We start from the raw sequence: 20,072 nt of genomic DNA, 5'->3' as shown, positions 1-20,072 counted from the left end.
GGTTACTTCCTGTTAAAAGGGAGTTTTTCCTCTCCACTGTTGCCAAGTGCTTGTTCATAAGGTTTTGTCTAATTATCGGGGTTTTCTTTCTGTCATGGTGGAGTCTTTACCTCACAATATAAAATGCCTTGAGGTGACTGTTGTGATTTGGTGCTGTATAAATACAATGGAAATGAAAAACCAACATCTTTTCCTGCAAGTAAACACATCATTTTTTGATATAAAGTCATATTTTTAATATGGGAGTCTGTTTTGCAGCTAGATGAGATGAGGTCTCCAGTTTTTATTTTATTTTGTGACTATACTGCGCTTTGTTTATTTATTGTCCACTTTGGTGTCGGGCTGCTGTTGTTGTCGCTGTCCCCTTCTGTCTGCTCACACTGTCAACTGGCTGAACTCTAACGGGATGCTGCTCCGATGCTGCTTTGCCTTCCTCCGCTTCCTCCTTGTCCACGTCTCGCTCTGTTCCTCCTTTTTGTCCGTTTTTGTCGTCCTCCCTCCCTCTGTCTCCATTCTTTCTCTCTGTCGCTCTACCTCAGGTCTGACGCCTGCTCTGGCTTGTGCTCCTAGTAGAGAGGTGGCTGACTGTTTGGCTCTCATTCTGGCTACCATGATGCCTTTCTGCTCACCTTGCAGCTCTGGAGCTCCCTCCCCAGGGTCCTTGTTGAGGCATATACCCCACCAGGGGGGTAAAGGCCTATCCACTGGCCCTCGGGCGACACGCAGCCCCAGGAACCCCTCGGGACCATCCAGCGAGGGAACCACAGAGAACGACTCAGAGGATTCCGAAACTTTCTGACCCCTCTAAACCGACTCTCTAGCTTCCTACCTCCAAGAGTGCACGTGAACGTCTTACCTCTCTCCTCGGCGAGGAATGATGCAGTGTTTGAGTGCACAACTGAGGGAGAAGGATAGAGACTTGGTCATTCATAGAGCCCATAAAAGTTCAATATTAAATAAATAACTTGTGGACAATAATTAATCGTAAGATGAGTTGGAATATTTTCTAATAGATGGTTAAATAATATTCATATTTCTCATGTCTTCTGTTTGTTTAATATTGAACCTTTGGTGCTCCACATGCAGTGTCTATATCTTCTGTTCCCCATGTTGGGAACATGAACACGAACTGAATCGCTCTGCTTTGACGCCAGGCTGGAGACCCTGCAGCTTCTTTTTTTGTAATGCTCTTTTTTTAAAAGAAAAACCAAGATGGGAGCAGCTGCACTGCCCAGGACTGACTGACTGGAGCCCAACGAGTCGCTCCGTGAACAAGAACTCGATCTGGACCAGTTTGGGTCTGCATGCTTGTGTTAATTTACACCACGGTTCATTCTTTCTACTCACGGGTGCTTAAATCCAAACGACCTCGGTACTTAGTCTCTGCACGGCACAGCAGCTCGCTGCGGAGACTCGTGTTGTCTTTTTAAAAAAAGCCATTTTTAACTGTTTGTACAAAACGAAGGAGACTATTAAGAAATCAGAGTGTAATTTTAAACTTTTTATGATTTTAGGCTTGTTGTACCAAATATTTGACTTCCACGAGTAAATAATGAACATGTGACAAAAGGTCACATAAACAGGTACATAGAGCTTGTTTTTACGGTAACTGTTTAACAGCTGAAGCACAAATTTGTAGGTTTTTGTTTGGTTTGGATGACGTTTGGATAGAATGGGAATTGTGTGGCCTCTCCGAAAGACGTTCCTAGTTCAACTGTGGACCAGAATAGAGGATACGAAACACTAGGTACATCTCAATGACCTTTACATCGAGAAATCCAGATGACACAGCCCTGACGAAAGATTCCTCAAGCCTGATTTAGAGTTCTGTGGTAAATCATGGTAGAGCTTACCATGTGTAACCCACGTAAGTGGCCGTCAGCATTTATGCTTGTGCTGGTTCATTACATGTTAATTACCAAGTGGGTATGTCCACTGATGTTTCCAGCTGATGGAAACATCCTGGGTAAACATATTTGTCCCTGAAGTTTTTCCACTTCTTTCCACATTCCCTCACGTCAATTAATAAATAAATATCCCAAGTTCGTTTCAGTTCCACAGTCACGTGTTTCAGCATAAATTTAAATGCTAATGCAAACACTGAGGCACAAAGCTGTGTTCAGAAGAGCTGAACAGTAATAATGATAGTCTGTTAATGTTAAATAAGTTAACGTTAGCCTCAAGAGGACATAGATACATGCTACGTTAGCATAATCCTGACAAATCTTTTGCTATGTTAGCCATTTCATGTTTCATGTTGAAGGATGCATTTATATCTGATTTAATTTTATATTAATCAAAGCGTGGTACATTTTATGGTAGTATAGTAGCTACACAGATAAGTCAAAATCCTAGTTCAATTAAAAAAAGGATTGCATTAGCAGTGCTGTTAGCCTAAAGAAAATAGCTGCTACATTAGCACAAAGTGTTTTTACTATATTAGATCAAAGCTAGTGGTATCTAATGTTGTTGTTCGGGACATTTTTGAAAACATTCAGTATTGTCAGTATGTGGTGTAAAGTCAAGAACTAATGTATCACAGGTGGAGTTGTAGATATCAACCATGGGGGTTAGCATTGCTGCTATGCTAAAACCAGCCTGGGGGTTCTTCCAGTTTAAAACCAGACTGAAGAGATAAAGACGCTTGTGTCCACCACTTGAATGACTTCCTGTGGCCATGAAACAAAGGCTGTTCTCTTGATTCTTTGAAGCACCATCTGTACTTTTAATGGAGTGATGTGATAAGGTAATGGGGATGTACCTAGTGATGAATATAAGGTCTGTGGAGATCAGATTGAAAGATGAGATTATGACTAAGATTTATGCATTTTGTCCTCTGGCCTTGAATGGCCATCTGCACTGTTTTCACTCCATTTGCATCCCTACCTGTTGTGTTGTGCATGCTTGCACACTTCCAGGCAAAGCTTCTTTTTTTGTACTTTAATGTTTAATCGTAAATGCCCAGATTCTCAACAAAGACCAAATTTCTGAGGCAATGAAAAGCTCTGTTTAGCTCTGTTGTGCTATATATGATCCATTACACGATGGTACAAACAATGCCAGCACTTAAATGTAAATTAACACAGGGCTTTGACCACTTTCCTCACATTCCTCCCCACTGTTTGTCGCTCTGCCAGCTATGTGCCATTGTTTCGAATGTGTCCAGTGCCTTGATGAGTCTTTTTTTCTTTTATGACATATCCTGTGCTAGTAGTTGGAAAGGATGAGTTCACTATTATTGCAAAATAGGAAAAGTGTTGGTGGTACAGTGGTGCAGATTTTAGCCATGCTTTGAGAGATTTACCTCAGACCTCTACCGTTTTATTGTTTGTGTAGGTTTTTCGCCTTTTGTACACACCAGACACTTTTAAAAGTGAGAAGAAAGTTCCAAACCAGCCGTCAGTTATGAGGAGCTGCTAAATGGATTTGAAGGTCAAACTTGTAAAACCAGACTTGATGTGCTGCTGTGGTCATATGATGTGACTGAAAGCACAGTTACTGAATGGACCTATAAATATAAATCTCACTGCAAGAAGAAAGAAGGAATACTTGATTCATCGTTTAAGTTGGGAAATGACTGAAACCGTGAAAACAGCGAGCTCTTTCTCCTCTCTGTGGAGGTGCAAATCTTAAAACCTGGACAAACGAAAACTAGGCGTGGCTGAGCACCACCAGGTACCACCAGTTTTTTTGAAATTGTGTGAAATTATTCTTTAATGCGTTGAGCTAAATATGAGTGGTTATGTTGTATTGAATGACAGTGTTTGACACAGTTTTGGTTGTTTTGTCACCTTAAACCTCTGAGGTCTAAGTCATCATTTTGCTTTTGAGTTTTTGCAAAAAATGTGAATTGTTTTTCGTGTTGTCAGTTGAACTGATTTTTTCTTTGGCCCCTGATTGCCAAGATTTTGGAGAACAAAGTAATAAAAAGGAAAAAATGATGTTTGCTTGCCTAGGGTAGGGTCGGGGTCACCACCTGTGACAACTTAGACCCGAGAGAGTTAAAGGCTGGAGATTTAATCCCCCTAATTTTATTGTCAACAAATCCACTGCTCCATAAATCCTTTTGTTCCTCATGCAATAAATTAAGGAGGTTTTACCGTCAGACCTCATACTCTTCCTGCTAGATGATTAACTCGTAATACTCACCCAGTTGAGTGAGTATTTGGAAGCCTTTGATTTCCAACGTATTCCGAGTGGAAAGCCTTTTAGTCTTCTGTTATTGTTACACGAGTGAGTCTTACTACAGCAAGATCGATTTCAACTTTGCAACAACAGTCGAGGCCTGCGGCTCAGAGCAAGGACTTAGTTATCAGTCATTTGTTGACAATAAGAAAAAAAGACAATATCTCCAGCCGTGTGTGTGTGCGTGTGTGTGTGTGCGCACTAGCTTAGGTACTGATATGAAATCCACCTGCTTTTTACATTATGTACTGTAAGGGAAAGCTTTGTATGAAGAAATCTCCATCCCAGATGGTTTTGTTTGACTTTGGATTTAAAATGTAATGAGTTGTGAATCCTGTTAGCTGCCAGATAAGCACACATATTGTTAGCAAGCACAGTCTTTACTGCCTCCGCTGTCCCTGAGAGACAGAGCCTGTCCGCCAGTATTCAACCAGAAAATGAGCTTCAGCAGGCCTGACAATCGTCGTGTGATTTTCATAGCAGTTCCTGATGCAGTACGGCATGCTGAGGGCTGTTTGTCACCTCCACTTTGTTTTATATTAACTGTACAACAATAAAAATCTGTTTGGAGTTAAAAACATGCCAATTCTTTTCTTTTTCCATCAATCTGTGAGGAGACTCATTACACCAGAGATGTCAGACTCATCTTACATTGTGGGTCACATACAACCTGTTTTGATCTGGCCAGACCAGTGAAAACCCAGTTTCTGTCAGTGTAAAGAAACCTAACTACTCATGTAATCAATGATTAGATTACATGAGTAGAGAAGAGTAATTTCAACAATATGTCTCTACATGATAAAGAAATGCTGCTGTAGTAAATGAAAGAAAGCACAAGTTGTGCTTACAGATTTTAAATGTGTAAAATTACAGATGTGTGTAACTGAATTACTTCAGTATACTGTAAGTGACCGTGGGGTCTTTATCAGTAGGAAAAGCTGAAAATACAGTTAAAAGTCCGACATTTCTGTCCTTCACATTTTCCAGAGCTCCCTAGCGGGCCTGATTGGAGGTTAATGGTTCTTTATTCGTCACATGCATAGTTATACAAGTATAACACAGAGTGAAATGTAACCTGACACACTCCTTGACCAGGATGTGATGTTCTGTGTGAGGATGCTCTCCACAGCACCTGCATAGAAAGTCCTGAGGATCTCTGGAGACACCCTGACCTTCCTCAGTTGTCGTAGGTGATACAGGCGCTGCCTGGCCTTTTTGGTCTGGACCTGAATGTGGGCAGACCATGTCAGGTCTGAGGAGATGTGGACACCGAGATACTTGAAGGACTGCACCCTCTCCACTGGAGCTCCATTGATGATAATGGGCTTGTAGTCTCTGTGCTGACTCCTTCTGAAGTCCACCACCAGCTCCTTGGTCTTGCTGACGTTCAGCTGGAGGTGGTTGTCCTGGCACCACGATGCCAGATTCTTCACTTCATCCATGTAGGCCGCCTCATCATTGTTGGAGATGGTGCCCAACACCACTGTGTCGTCACCAAACTTCACAATGGTGTTGTAGCCGTGGGTGGCCACACAGTCTGAAGTGTAGAGGGAGTAGAGCAGTGGCGAGAGGACACACCCCACTGTGGTGCTCCTGTGTTCATGGTGATGCTGTCAGAGACACATCTACCCACCCTCACCACCTGAGTTCTGCCAGTGGGGAAGTCCAACACCCATGCACACAGACGGCTGTTGAGTCCCAGATCCCTCAGCTTTGTGAACAGTCTGCAGGGCACTATTGTGTTAAACGCTGAACTGTAATCAACAAACAGCATTCGCACATAGTTACCCTGTTTCTTGTCCACGTGGCTGAGGGTGGTGTGCAGGTCGTGGGCGATGGCGTCCTCTGTGGATCTGTTGGGTCGGTAGGCGAACTGGAGCAGATCTGTGGTGTCTGGGATGGAGGAGGAGATGATGTTCTTCAGCAGCCTCTCGAACACCTTCATTACTACCGAGGTCAGTGCAACTGGCCGGTAATCGTTCAGGGATGAGGGTTTGCTGTTCTTGGGCACAGGGATGATGGTGGATCTTTTGAAGCATGTGGGGACCACAGACTTCGCCAGGGACTCATTGACGATGGAAGAGAACACACCTGCTAGCTGGTCAGCGCAGCAGACAGCCAGTGATGCCGTCTGCCTCAATTCTCCTCAATGCTGCTCGGACGTCGTGCTCCTCATTGGTCTGATTGTTGGGCTGATTCTGGTCCCTGGGCTTTAGGTTTGACACCTGCGTTACACTGTCCGTGTTCATGTTTCTCAGAGCATATGCTTTATATGGTCAATGCTACAGGCACAGCACACCCATGAAGTACAGACAGGTTGCAATGCTTGCTACCTCTCACTAGGCTCCCAGATGTTAGCCAATCACAAGTAAAGGGGCATTAAGAGGATTAATGTATGGACTATTTAAAAACAACACAAAAACACTTGTTTCTCATTTCCCACAGAAGAAAACAGAAATGTCTGACAGTGTGCTTATTGTCAGATTTAATTATTAGAAACAGGTCAATTAATGTGATGAAGTGGTTTGGGAAAGCCTGAAAACCCCAAAACAAGCTGAAAGACACGAAAAAGTTCCACAGTGCTGAGAAGAACTGGGTGAGGACTCTCAAGTAAAGTACTTTAACGGTCCCATTCATTCATCACTCATCCTTTAACAGCATCCAGTGTAACTGAAACTCTCATGATTGGTTAAACCCTGTTTTCGATCCTGTGAAATGAATGAAATAATATTAAAAACAGAAAATGATCCCCAGCAAGAAGCCGGAAGTATTTTTGATTGTCTTTCAGTTCTCTGTCTGATAAAGAGTGCAGTTAAGACGAGCCATTGCAACATAGATGTATGTTGAGGGCTGAGGTGACAACATGTATATACAAACTTGCTTATGTTTATAGGACCACCTTGTGTCTTCCTTTTATTTTTCATTTTTCCCTTGCTGTAAGAGCTCTGTAACTCCGACATTTCTCATCTGGGGGATAATAAAGGTTTATTCTATTCTATATTCGTGCATCTATCTTCATTAACATCAGTGGAAACAGAAGATATTGATAAGAACCTTTTAATAGTTACATAATCTCTTTACATTTACAAATTTTAAATTACATGAATGAGTCTTTTTAACAAACTAAAACTGCCACAGCGACTACCGTCAGTGGCTCCACTCATGGCACTAATTATAAAATAAGAGGAATCCAGAGGGTTAGTCATTAGAACCTGATTATACTGGGATAAAACTGAATGTTCTAGACTGTTTTCATAATGCCACGGATGCAGAGTGCTGGCTCTGCTGGAATGACACTGCTGTCTGTCAGGATTTAGCCTGCACCATTCTTAAAGATTTACAAGGTCCAGTGTGCTTCTAGCTCTCAGCCAGGCGTTTACAGGAAAGTCTGCTTTGTGCACAGCGGCTGTGTTTCTGTTGATCAGTACTCAGTCTCAGCAGTTAGTTCCCAGACCAGTCCAGTGGTCAGGGACCATCAGGAAGTATTTGTCCATGGCTTCGCAGAAGCGAGCTCTGTACAGCTCCGGAGAAACCACAGTGGGCATCTTCCCTGGAAACAAAGCATAGCAACACGTCAGAGGAGAAGGAGGATTGTAATTCAGCTGGAAGTACACCGATGAAGAAGAAAAACAAAAGCATTCTGTCATATATACACATATACATTTATATTCAACTCTACCTAAGCACTCAAAGTGTTTTATAAAACTGGCTGAAGTTTAAATTATTGAAGCCAACACATGAACCTCCTGTGAGCTAAAAGCTCAGGCTTCATATGTTGGAGAGTAACTCCACTATTGCCACTTTCTCTCTGTTGTTCTCATTGGCTTTGTGTTAAAGTTTATTTATCTTAGGTTTCACGTCTATGTGCTCAGATTTGACACCGAGCTTTAACACTAAGGGTGACTTGACGTTTCACAGCCCCTACACGAGCTGGACACAAATATCTAAGGCTACGTTCACACTGCAGGTCTTAATGCTCAATTCCGATTTTTTTTGTCTGCGTGTTCACACTACAATTAAAATGTGACAGCAGACGCGCTCTAGTGTGAACCCTCAAAGCGGCCCGCATGTGCAAAAGAAGACGTCACACACAACGCGCTCTGTTTAGACCCAGAACAAACAGTATTTGCCTTGAAATTGGAAGGTTGCCGGTTCGAGCCCCGGCTTGGACAGTCTCGGTCGTTGTGTCCTTGGGTGAGACACTTCATCCGTTGCCTACTGGTGGTGGTCAGAGGGCCCGGTGGCGCCAGTGTCCGGCAGCCTCGCCCCTGTCAGTGCGCCCCAGGGTGGCTGTGGCTACAATGTAGCTTGCCATCACCAGTGTGTGAATGTGTGTGTGCATGGGTGGATGACTGGTTGTGTAAAGCGCTTTGGGATCCTTAGGGACTAGCAAAGCGCTACACAAATACAGGCCATTTACCATTTACCGTTTCCCAATTTAGCTTCAAGTTGTAAAGTTATTTTGTTATTTACAAATGGCCTAATAATGATCCTTATTGCTGTTTTAGAGGAGCGGTGCTTCAAAGGATAGCTGCAGATTTCTGTCAGAATCTGCAGATTATACAGTACAAATAAAATGTTCACGTTTCTCCAACGTTGTCTTCCCAACAGTTTCACTGACATCTACACTGGATGGCCAGGAAGCGTTCACGATGTCTTCTCGGGCGCTGATAATTGGCGTCTGTCTTGTGTCAGTGACGTAAAAGACGGATTTAATGCGACTTGACCGTTCAAACAGCAGTCGCTTTCTAAAACATCAGATATGTATCGGACTCAGCACCACATATGAAAGTGACCCAGATCGGATTTGAAAATATCGGATTTGTGCCGTTCACACTGTCATACCATGATGGGATATGGGTCGCACAGGGTCAGAAAAGTCAGATTTGATGTGCTTTCGCCTGCAGTGTGAACGTAGCCTAAGTAATCCATCCCTCCATATGCAGCCATACTTTCTGTGGGCTTTATGACATTTACCTTGGCCTCCGAGGATTCCAGTGGATTTAACAACCATTTCCAGTCTCTTGTCCCAGGTGAACGTCCTGATGTAATCTGCAGAAACGAGAGAGGGGAACAAATTAAAACAAAACCCCAACAAAAGTCTCCAAAAAACACTTCTCCTCCTCCTCTCACCTATAATCCCAACGACCAGCTGCTCGGTGGCGTCGTCCCGCCCAACCAGCAGGGAGTAGTCGATGATGAGGTGGCTAGACAGGAAGTAGGCGTCGCTGTGAATGGCAGCTCGTAAGATGGACTTGCAGTGGGAGCGGATGTAGAGCGGGTTGTCGTGGATCAGCTTCAGCAAGTTCTCGTCCAGTAGAACCACCTCGCAGCTTTCCTTGCCCGATTCTGTCTTCACATTGCGGTTTCTCAGCGAGCCTTTGAGGTCGAATACCTGCAGGGACGGCACAGCATCAACAGAGGTCAAAAGGTCCTCATGATCCGAACAGCCACTACTGAGGAAACTGTGATGGATCTAAGATTTGTGTTAGACCTGTAAACACGTTTGTTCACACTTTGATGAATTATGGACAAACATGTTACAAGTATTGTCCTTTCCATGTTCTACATCAAGAATAAACAGTGTGTCCTGTCCTATCTGCACTGAGAGGCAGAGTGACACCACATCTCTGACCTGAGCCATCTTGCGTCCATAAAACAGGTTTTCCATAACAAGGAGGTCCAGCTTCTTCTCCGTGTTGTTCTGAGAGTTCTTGTAGCCAATCCTGTACACACCCAGGATCTTCGCCAACGCCGTCGGCCGCTGTGGTGCAAACACGCTCGTTACTCATTTGCAATCAGATGGTTAGAAACGGTGCGAGTGTTTATGATGCATACTTTCTGCTGCACAGCTCCTGTGATGTAGGTAAAGTAGTGGGGTGCAAAGTCCAGGAAGGACTGGACCTCCAGTCTGGGCATCTGCTTCAGGATGAAGCGGTCGTCTGACAAGACACACAGCAGGACTTACATCAGAGGAAAGAACAAAACATGCATCCTGAAGTGTCTGAAGCTAGCAGAGGTTTGGCGTCGTTTCCATTATCAAAATAGTTAGTGACCAGGTCCCTAAATCGGAGAGCAGGTGTGGAGCATACCAGACGTGTTTTTAAAACAAATAAAGGTTATTTTATGGTCCTTGTATTCATTTTCGTATTCTTTTTAACTTTGCCTTTAGCTGATCCGTAGGTTTGGTAGGGCTGCATTCATAGGTGGGAGCATATTTCTAATCAGGCCCATTAGAGCCAATCAAAATGTGGGAGAGGTGACTCAACGTGTGGGGCATAAACAGACTGTATATAAACAATGGGCACAGCCACCGTGACATGGCTTTTGTGGTTAGTAAGTAGCCGTAGGGTTTTCACTGTTGCCATCTTGGTGACTTTCAAATTGAACATTACGAGCGTGGGGGAACCCGAGGGACGCCGCACACTCACTGACCAACAACTTGTCCATAACACGGTAGCCAGGGATGAAACCACCAACCCCAAAACCCCAAAACAAGCTGAAAGACACGAAAAAGTTCCACAGTGCTGAGAAGAACTGGGTGAGGACTCTCAAGTAAAGTACTTTAACGGTCCCATTCATTCATCACTCATCCTTTAACAGCATCCAGTGTAACTGAAACTCTCATGATTGGTTAAACCCTGTTTTCGATCCTGTGAAATGAATGAAATAATATTAAAAACAGAAAATGATCCCCAGCAAGAAGCCGGAAGTATTTTTGATTGTCTTTCAGTTCTCTGTCTGATAAAGAGTGCAGTTAAGACGAGCCATTGCAACATAGATGTATGTTGAGGGCTGAGGTGACAACATGTTTAAACAAACTTCGGTTGCTTATGTTTATAGGACCACCTTGTGTCTTCCTTTTATTTTTCATTTTTCCCTTGCTGTAAGAGCTCTGTAACTCCGACATTTCTCATCTGGGGGATAATAAAGGTTTATTCTATTCTATATTCGTGCATCTATCTTCATTAACATCAGTGGAAACAGAAGATATTGATAAGAACCTTTTAATAGTTACATAATCTCTTTACATTTACAAATTTTAAATTACATGAATGAGTCTTTTTAACAAACTAAAACTGCCACAGCGACTACCGTCAGTGGCTCCACTCATGGCACTAATTATAAAATAAGAGGAATCCAGAGGGTTAGTCATTAGAACCTGATTATACTGGGATAAAACTGAATGTTCTAGACTGTTTTCATAATGCCACGGATGCAGAGTGCTGGCTCTGCTGGAATGACACTGCTGTCTGTCAGGATTTAGCCTGCACCATTCTTAAAGATTTACAAGGTCCAGTGTGCTTCTAGCTCTCAGCCAGGCGTTTACAGGAAAGTCTGCTTTGTGCACAGCGGCTGTGTTTCTGGTTAGTAGATGACCTGCTCTACACCTGAGCTACAGCCACCATCATTACACAGTCCTAATAAAGCAGGACACCTCAGTGCCTGCCACACACAGATATAGTGTTTACTTTATTATTTGCCATATTCACAAGTGTCACGATGTTTTGCATCCATTTTGTACTTACTATTTTATTTAGAAAAGCACAAGCACGCTTCCTTTTACACATGTGCACATACATACTTGTGCAAGCTCATGTGCCCCTTTTATATCTATGTTGTATCTGTGAGGATATCAGCCCCAACCTTCTGTTGCGTAGAACACAGCTCCAGATTTCCCCCCACGAGCCTGCCAGTTAACGCAGTGGGACAGCGAGCGGACGAAATCCTCCTCACTGCTCTCCATGATCTCCTCTCGCATCTTGTGAAACTCCTTGGCGTAGTAGACCCGACAGTAGAACTTGGCGTTGGCATCGGAGAACTCTGAAAATAAGAAGGCAGTCAGGAACAGCAGGCTTAGACACATTTATCAGAGGGATAGCATTCAGCTTGAACCAAAGAGTGTGCAACACAGTAATGCAGTGGTTAGCATTGTGTCCTAACCAACAAGGTTTGGTTTGACGTCTGCACGTTCTGCCACAGTAAGCGTGAAGCCGTGAGGTGACCTGTCCAGTGTGCACCACTCTCAGCCCCCGACTGGAAAAGCAGTTAAGAAAACAGTAATAATAAAACACTCACGCAGCTCAACGTGTGGATTTAGGGCCTGTTTCTTCTGCTTATCTGCTGAGTCGGCCTCTTCTGCACAAAACAGAGACAGAATTGAAACATTGCACCTCCAGGTACGCCTCTACAGCCTTTGCTCTTTCACTGACTTTGTGTTGTATGTGAACACTTACTGAGAGAATCTGTGTCTGTGCTGCTGCGACTCTGCTGTGATGCTGTCGTCTCGGTGGGCCTGGCAGGGCTGCTCTTAACCCGGCTCTCTCCACCACTGAGGACCAGACAGTAGAAAACTCGACTCACATTTGAATTCATTTGTTTAAAATTTGAATCATTTGAGTTTTAGAGTACGTTTTGCTCTTACACTGCTGGGCTTTTCAAACCATTACTATCCTCTAACACAACACAACTCTGGTGTGGCTGGTTTGGCCACTTGGGGGCAGCAGAAACAAGTCCTGAAGAGTCATGTTAATGACTTCAGTTGATATGCTTGGCTTATCGTCATCACTTTATTATCCAACATTCACTTAGAGTCCAGTATCAATTTTGGTCTCCCCCATCTCCCGAGGGTCTAAAGGTGCTAAATGCTCCTATTTAACCACAATCAATACATATATAAAAATAACTATTTTAAAAATGTAGATTGTGAGAAATTGGCACTTGGGCTGTTGGCTGGAAGAAGAGAGCCAACAGCCAGATTATTCTCTTTTGATTTGTGTGATGATGCCACTTCGTCACAAACGAAAATAATGGGATTGGAAAGCTGCGAGAGATGCTCCGTAATTAAACTGGGGTTAAAGAGGATATATGAAATTAAAGTACCTTAGCATTTTAAATGATTGTTAACAATAAGGACGTTACCTTTAATTATTCACCATATTCTGATGTATTGTGTTCATTAATTAAGTGCAAACATAATTAATAGATAACAGAAATAAGCTAACAGCTGCACAGTGGATTTTGAGGCACAGAGTTGAAGCTCCGGTGGGAATGCAGCGTACCTGCTGGGCTGTGAAGTCTCCTCTCCTCCTGCGTTCGACACCTTAGACAGATCATCCAGTGCTGTTTTGTACTCCTTGCAGCTGAATGGTGACAATCGTATATTTTAGCATATTTTTCCAAACGTGACATCAATAGTGCCAATTTAAAAACAGAGAGGAGGGAAGCAGGTGGTCACCTGAGGGCGAAGGCGATGATGGAGCTTGGCTCTCTCTCGCACACTGCGATGGGAACCCGCTCATGTTCGTACATGAGGTAGTGCTTATCTGGATCACTGTAAACATGTGACACAGCAGTCAGAAACAACGCCTGCTGAACGTGAGGTGGTCCACGCCTCTTTGGGGTTTTATTTTGGATGGCTAAAGCAAAGTTGGGAATTATTTTAACTGGCTTCAACAATCACATTTTCTTCATTTATAATAACACCCCACCCTTTAGCAATAGCTTCCTAGCCTTAGATGATAATCTAGCGCTCCACCCTCTCATCTAAACTGGATCACTTCTGGATCAAAAAGCAACATAGTGGAAGCTAAAATGCTAACGCTGAGTCTAGTCCAAACACAAATGGCTTATGTCATAGTGGCCTTGTCCATCTTTTAAGTACAGTACACTATTTTTCCTAATGGTATTGTTTACTATACAAGTATCTAATTCTCTATTTAGTATCAAATATATCTACCACTTCAGCCAATATGTGATCAGTGACTAAGTGAACGTCCCGCAGACCTAGAGCACAGTACTTACAATGGGAAAGGGATGGGATTGTAGCTGTTTCCTGGGAGGAAGTTGGCGAGGATTGCTTTCATGGTGGATTTTTCCTTCACCTGGCTGTCAGTGGAGCCCAGCAGGTGTCCGTCAAAGACGTCTGAAAGTGAGCACGCACACGGCATGTAGAGCAGGGGTAACGGTGCACGAAATACGATAAAGATTAGAGGAGGAGTGCGAACCTTCTGACATGCTGACAGAGTCCTGCTCGATAAAGGAGGGGACAGGTGTGACCGGCTCGGCTCCAGGATCTCCTGGTGATGGCAGCAAGGAGGAAACAGTGGAGGAGGACAGCGTACTGAGGTGACGGTCCTCTGCCAGACAAGAGAGGGGAAGAAAAAACAAAGTGTCGCAAACAGCTTCATTGAGTAAGGTTTAACATGGAGGGATATTACTGATTGAGCAGATCTCACCCTAACCTGGAAATTGTAGAAAAAATTATTTATGCTTTTATCTTCTGAAATCTCAAAGCTCCCCGCTTTCTGACATGAATAAAAACAGTTGCTGTCTCTTGAAGTTCTTTTCGGAACTGAGCGTTTTTCATATTCTAGGCTCGTCTACATAACGCGATGGCTGCTTTGCATCAGAAGTTAGTGAGGGTGGTCTCTGCCTACACAGTTACCCTTGGGGGGGGGGAAAAAAAAAAAAACGCAAAAAATATTCTAATGGTCGCCAAAGCACATCTTTATTGATATGTACCGTGGTGTCAAACTCCGTCATTACAACGAGATCGTCAAATGTCGTCTTTATGGGGCGAAGAGTTAAAATGAAACAGAGCTTTTACCACGATGATCCTTGACTTTTATATTTACATGCTTTTTTCTTTACTGTTGTTTTAACTCTTTATCTCAACTCTACTTCAAACGAGACCTATTATTATTTCCAGCTTCATGTTTATCTTAAAGCTTTACAAGAGCAGCTTTTCACGACTGACAATTTAAAAACATTCCTACTGTGCCCTGGCTTCTTTGTCACTTTCCACTCCCTTTCTAGTAGATCTATTTTGATTGGCTGCTCTGGTATAAACCTAACCTTCCAAGTCTAGCGAGGGAGGGACCTCTTTTTAATGGAGAAGATGACTCTGTCGCTGAGAAAGGAAATAACTTTTTACAAAAGTGGAAGAAATGGATTGCCTACACCTCCCCTCAAGAGGACACTGCCTTTTCATCTTGATGCAGGCTCAATCATCCAGGTAAGTAAAGGGTTAGTTCATCTGGACGTAGCACTTTCAGTGGGAGAAACGCTCAGCTGAGATGAGTGACGAAACGTTTCTCCCAATGAAAACGCTGCGTCCAGAGGAACAGAATCAACCTTTTGGGATACTACCTTCTTATAACGTAAATGCTTGGGACTCCTGGGACAATATGCACCAAGTATCCCACTGGTTCTTTTTTTAAAATAAAATTGTCAAATCTAAACAAACACACAAAAATCTGAAATCCAAACAATTGAATTCAATTCTGTTTTATTTTTATAGCGCCAAAACACAACAACAGTCACCTCGAGGTGATTTACATTGTAAAGTGAAGACTTCACATTAATACTTTAAATGAGAAGTCACAAAAGCACACTCAGTAAAGCAGTAACTCACCTTTCTCACCATTTTGTACCACCGGTGATGGGTTACGAGGGGAGGACTCCACAGCACTCTATTAAAACACAAAAAGATTATTGTTATATCGCATGTACGGGGACCATGAAGCTACAATCTAAGCTTTGTTCAAACCCACAAACAAAACAGAAAGAACGTCTCAAATTCTTTCTAATTGGTTTGTTGTCAAGTTACACAGTGAGGAAGAAGATGTGGAGAAGAATTCCCTTTAGGAGCCTTCAATAGAAACCGGATCATTAACATTAACCTTCATGAACGTCCCTTTCACGCGTCCCTCACACCTTGAAAACCTTTGTTCTGTGAAAAGTGATGTAAACTCAGATTTTTAGGTTGAGTTTTGGATGCACCACCCATCCACAGTGTCCCAATACTGATGCTGACTCCTGTCACTATAGTCAATAATATTACATCATAGTTATAAAACATTATGTCGTAAGGACAAGACTACATGGTTAAGAAACACAAACAGCCCAGGTCTCTGACTACACAGCGTGTAAAGCAAACGGGTGACTGAGTGAAGTGCATGCAAACATTCACTGAATGATGCTACAGACCTTGCTGTCGTCAGTGGTGTTTGGCCTGTGTCTGCCTGGGCTGGGGGGTACAGACAAGCGCTTCTTGCCTTTCTCCTGCTGGAACAAATCCTGAAGTCTGAAAGTATGAAATCAGGATTAAAACCAAGTGTTGGTGTTGCTATGGTGACATGACATTTATATTGCATGGATGATGTAATAAAGCACGTGTCAGATATTCTCCGACTCTCACCTGCTGTTCCAGGACTGCAGCATCTCGCACAGACTCTGTTTCTTCACCACCAGCGACTCGAGAACAGCCTGCAGCTGCTGAGGAGAATCTGAGCCGCACACCTGCAGTCGAACCTGAAGCTTTTCGATCCAGCTCCGCAGCTCTGCCTCTTCCATCTGCACATAAATACCAACATGAGCCCAAGACACCCCCTGCAACAAGAGACGCTGATGTGGGGAGAACCTACATCTTTCTGAGCGAAAATGTCCTCCATCTTTTCTTCACGTGTCTTACTGAAGGTTTCAGTTTTCAGGGATGTGAGGCGGTCATCGATGGCCAAGTACACCTGTGTGACTCTAGGGGGGGGGGATATTTGCAGGTTACTGTAAACATGCTACTACACCCCTACCTCATGCACTGAGACCTTGTTCCAGTGTTTAAGTAAGTAAAAACCGTAACAATCTAAAGGGTACCCTCCATAATAGTCATATCAATTATCTGAAGTTGAGGTATATCAGATCTCATATCTGCAATTCTCTTAACATTACAGCTGTTACATAGGATGTAGTGGTAGAAATACACTAATTTCTTGAGCTGAAGCTAGGTCAGTGGTATTTACTTCTGAGTGAAGTCCTTCAGGTCCTGCTGCAGGTTGGTTTTGGATGGTCCCAGGTTCCTGATGAAGATCTTGGGCCGAGGAAGACAAATCTCCAACAACTTTATAGACGTGTAGCTGAAGAAACAGGAAAAAACAGAGTCCCATATTTGAAACTGTTGTCATTAAAAGTGCTTTAAGACAAGTATTGTTGTGAACCATTTATACAAATACACTTTAACTTAAATGAATAGCCATGTGTAAATAATTACTACATTAAGGCCAAACTCCTGGTTATTATCATAGATATTATCAATAAATAGTTATGATGGAATTTGGTAATTATAAGGTAAGGATATGTACAGTTTCTGGTGCTATTTATGTATTATGTGTTTATCAGAATTACTATTGCTACAAAGAAGTAATCAAATCATGCAAACAAACATTTATTGGGCCATGGAGTATAGAAGGTGGACAACACAATTAACCTGTAAACTGGATTTAAAAGGGAGTGAACAACAAATTACTGAAATGTGTGTTTTTGTGTGTCTGTGTACTTTAGTAGCTGTACTGTCTATCATGAGATGTGGTGTAATGTATATTATTGTCAAACGTGTGTGTTTCGTCATTGTTTTATTAAGAGAATCAATACTGGATGCCTGTGATCTTCAGGTCCTCAGAGGCCCTGCGTTAAAAACAGGCATGATTCTGTCACTGCACGTCTGTGAACTCACCATGCCATCCACAAACGCAACTCTATCATGCAATGAAGAAGCTAAACAGAAGCCAGAGCTCAAAGCTTGTTTCAAAATGACTCGGGAGAAAATGAAAACTGTTCTGGAGTCAGACAAATCCAAAAGGTAACCTGGAATTGGCAGCTTTCACATTGGGAAGGGTATATACAAGTTTTAGAGAGCAGGTCTTCTGCAGGGAATTGCTGGCATATTGCAGCGAGACAATAGTGAACTGCATACTGCATGTATTACAACAGTATAGTTTTGTAGTAAAGAGTCCGGGTGCTGAACTTGCCTGCAGTCCAGAACCTTCACATACTGAAAACATTTGGCTCATCATGAAATGAAAAATAGGCAAAAGAAGGCTGCTGAGCAACTGTTCGCCTCAGTTACCAAACATTTAAGAACTGTTAAAACAAGAGTGGATGTCAAACATGGCCCTGTCCCCACTTTTTTCAGACTTGTTGCTGACATCAAATTTAAAATGCAACATTTTCCCGGTGTAAACGTCATGTAAACTGTGAATAAAATACAGGTTTTATGAGATTCATGAGATCATTGCATTCTGTTCTCTGACCCATTTGTTGTTTGACACTATAATGGCTATAATGCAGTAGTGTGAATGACTACCTGAAGGAAGCCACCATCTGGTTATATGAGAAGTACTGGTGGTAGTCTTTGTGGATGGAGTGCCCGCAGGGCTCTGCATTAGCCCGTCTGGAGTACTGGTGACCATAGAAGCGAAGTTCCAGGTATTTGGCAAAAGACATACACCACGAGTCATTGGAGAGAGGAACCACCGGTGTCACCTACAGACAGAGAGAAGAGAAGCATGGTGAGAAGACCGGGTCACCACTTTCATTCATTCATTCATACAAATAGTGGAATTTTCAGTGGCATCACATTTGGCAGAGTACACCTAAGATACAAACACAGCAGAGGACACTTTAAGCTGCTTTTGACTGATTAATTGCTCGACCATAGAAAACGAACACACACACCATACAGTAAGGCCCCAGATGGTCTATCTGAACTGTTACTGACCTGCTTGCAGATTCGGCACCAGGAGTAGTTGAGAATTGTGTGCTGATAACCAGGCACAGGGGAGTCCAACTCCTTCAACACAATCTGCACACAGCCGTTGCCGTGCACAAACCGACGGACGTGATGCACCATGGGAGTCTCACAGAACATGCTGGGGCACTGGTAGGATGGCCTGCAGGTGAACATCCACACAAACACATTACAACATGTTCCAAGAATCCAACTTTTTAAATCTCATCTCATTAATCTAAGGCACGTCTTTGTTGTCGTACCTGAAACAATATCGTTCCAGGAAAACACCCAGAGAGAGGTCGTTCTTGCCATAAAACTCCATCGTGACAATCCTGTTGACAAACACAGGGCAGTGACTCCAGGTTCTCTCTTTTATTTCGGATCATATTTACAGGTTATCTCTGTATGACCGGTTTACCATGGGCTGACACAGGGGTTGGGTGCATTGTTGGACTGAATAGATGAACTACTGAAAAGCACACACAACCTCTGATGGTTGATGGGATTCAGGCAGTCCAGCTGAGGATGAGAAAAGTAAAGAATAAGTTCAAACACCTCGATACACTTCTTAAATCAAAGCTGAGGAGTCCTGGCTCAGCAGTGCAACTAGGATGCAAAGGCACTTTCTACTAAAAGGTTCTCTTGAATGTGCTTTTGCACATTAGTTCAGCCGTTTTTAATACCCCTACAGACAGGCAGCTAAACACACGAACCAGTGACAGCATCAAGCATAATGCTGAGCAATTTGTACTACAAATATACTATACGGTCAAAAGTACTGGGACACCTACACGTGACGTCTACAGATGCTGCTCAGCCATGAAAACCCATGACATGAAGCGGTTTTGTGCTGATGTTAATGTCGGAAGCGGTTTGAAACACAAATTTTACTTTTACTATGATGTCAGCGCTCAGTGACAACATCTGTATCTTTATAGAGTCTGCCACTTCATGGCAGCGTTGCTTTGGTTCCTACATGCATCCAGTCTGCAATACCACTCAAAGCATTGATTGTAAAATATCTAGAAAAAAAAAGGCATTTCACAAACTGACCTGTGGCAACAGAAGCATCCTGTTACAGTATCGCACTCTAATTCAGTGAACTCTTTAGAATCACCCATTCTTTATTAATGCTTGTAATGACAGACACTGTTGCCAGCTGCTTGATTTTAAATACCTAAATTGAACTGCAAAAACCTGAATTCAAAGGTCTCGCCCAGTACTTTTGAGTAGGGCTGTTCCACATAAAGATATATATCGGATGACGATATGAAAACATCTATCGTTTCATATTACGCTATCGTTTGTTTACGGTAATATG

At 42.9% G+C, this 20,072-nt stretch overlaps 2 protein-coding genes across 11 annotated transcripts in view; one reads left to right on the top strand and one right to left on the bottom strand.

Annotated features, from left to right (window-relative positions):
• Nucleotides 1–4,757, top strand: part of ankrd44 (ankyrin repeat domain 44) — a 32,544-nt gene extending 27,787 nt beyond the window's left edge. For all 3 annotated transcript variants that reach the window (XM_086265822.1, XM_086265821.1, XM_086265823.1), the window contains exon 28: nucleotides 540–4,757. In XM_086265822.1, coding sequence (XP_086121948.1) covers nucleotides 540–799 — 260 coding nt within the window. In that variant the 3' untranslated portion in view covers nucleotides 800–4,757. The remainder of the gene's footprint in view (nucleotides 1–539) is intronic.
• A 1,908-nt stretch (nucleotides 4,758–6,665) lies between these two features.
• The window catches only part of pikfyve (phosphoinositide kinase, FYVE finger containing), a 32,989-nt gene continuing 19,582 nt past the window's right edge, over nucleotides 6,666–20,072 (bottom strand). For 7 of the 8 annotated variants that reach the window (XM_086265828.1, XM_086265835.1, XM_086265830.1 and 4 more), the window contains 21 exons: nucleotides 19,170–19,270; nucleotides 19,012–19,083; nucleotides 18,740–18,911; nucleotides 18,326–18,504; nucleotides 16,986–17,099; nucleotides 16,614–16,722; nucleotides 16,388–16,542; nucleotides 16,177–16,273; nucleotides 15,602–15,659; nucleotides 14,193–14,324; nucleotides 13,990–14,110; nucleotides 13,424–13,519; nucleotides 13,248–13,328; nucleotides 12,423–12,517; nucleotides 12,265–12,324; nucleotides 11,833–12,009; nucleotides 10,024–10,127; nucleotides 9,821–9,949; nucleotides 9,319–9,580; nucleotides 9,163–9,237; nucleotides 6,667–7,735 (listed from right to left, as the gene is read on the bottom strand). In XM_086265828.1, coding sequence (XP_086121954.1) covers nucleotides 7,620–7,735; nucleotides 9,163–9,237; nucleotides 9,319–9,580; nucleotides 9,821–9,949; nucleotides 10,024–10,127; nucleotides 11,833–12,009; nucleotides 12,265–12,324; nucleotides 12,423–12,517; nucleotides 13,248–13,328; nucleotides 13,424–13,519; nucleotides 13,990–14,110; nucleotides 14,193–14,324; nucleotides 15,602–15,659; nucleotides 16,177–16,273; nucleotides 16,388–16,542; nucleotides 16,614–16,722; nucleotides 16,986–17,099; nucleotides 18,326–18,504; nucleotides 18,740–18,911; nucleotides 19,012–19,083; nucleotides 19,170–19,270 — 2,505 coding nt within the window. In that variant the 3' untranslated portion in view covers nucleotides 6,667–7,619. Of the gene's footprint in view, nucleotides 7,736–9,162; nucleotides 9,238–9,318; nucleotides 9,581–9,820; nucleotides 9,950–10,023; nucleotides 10,128–11,832; nucleotides 12,010–12,264; nucleotides 12,325–12,422; nucleotides 12,518–13,247; nucleotides 13,329–13,423; nucleotides 13,520–13,989; nucleotides 14,111–14,192; nucleotides 14,325–15,601; nucleotides 15,660–16,176; nucleotides 16,274–16,387; nucleotides 16,543–16,613; nucleotides 16,723–16,985; nucleotides 17,100–18,325; nucleotides 18,505–18,739; nucleotides 18,912–19,011; nucleotides 19,084–19,169; nucleotides 19,271–20,072 lie in introns of all 8 variants that reach the window. The other variant, XM_086265833.1, reaches the window with a different exon arrangement.

This window comes from Aulonocara sp. 'chitande type north' Nkhata Bay, linkage group LG16, assembly GCF_057382095.1.
Source record: "Aulonocara sp. 'chitande type north' Nkhata Bay isolate Kocher_YH1m ecotype deep benthic linkage group LG16, A_spYH_male_GT1.1, whole genome shotgun sequence".
NCBI classification, from domain to species: Eukaryota; Metazoa; Chordata; class Actinopteri; order Cichliformes; family Cichlidae; genus Aulonocara; species Aulonocara sp. 'chitande type north' Nkhata Bay.
This window is presented reverse-complemented; position numbering and strand designations above follow the sequence as displayed.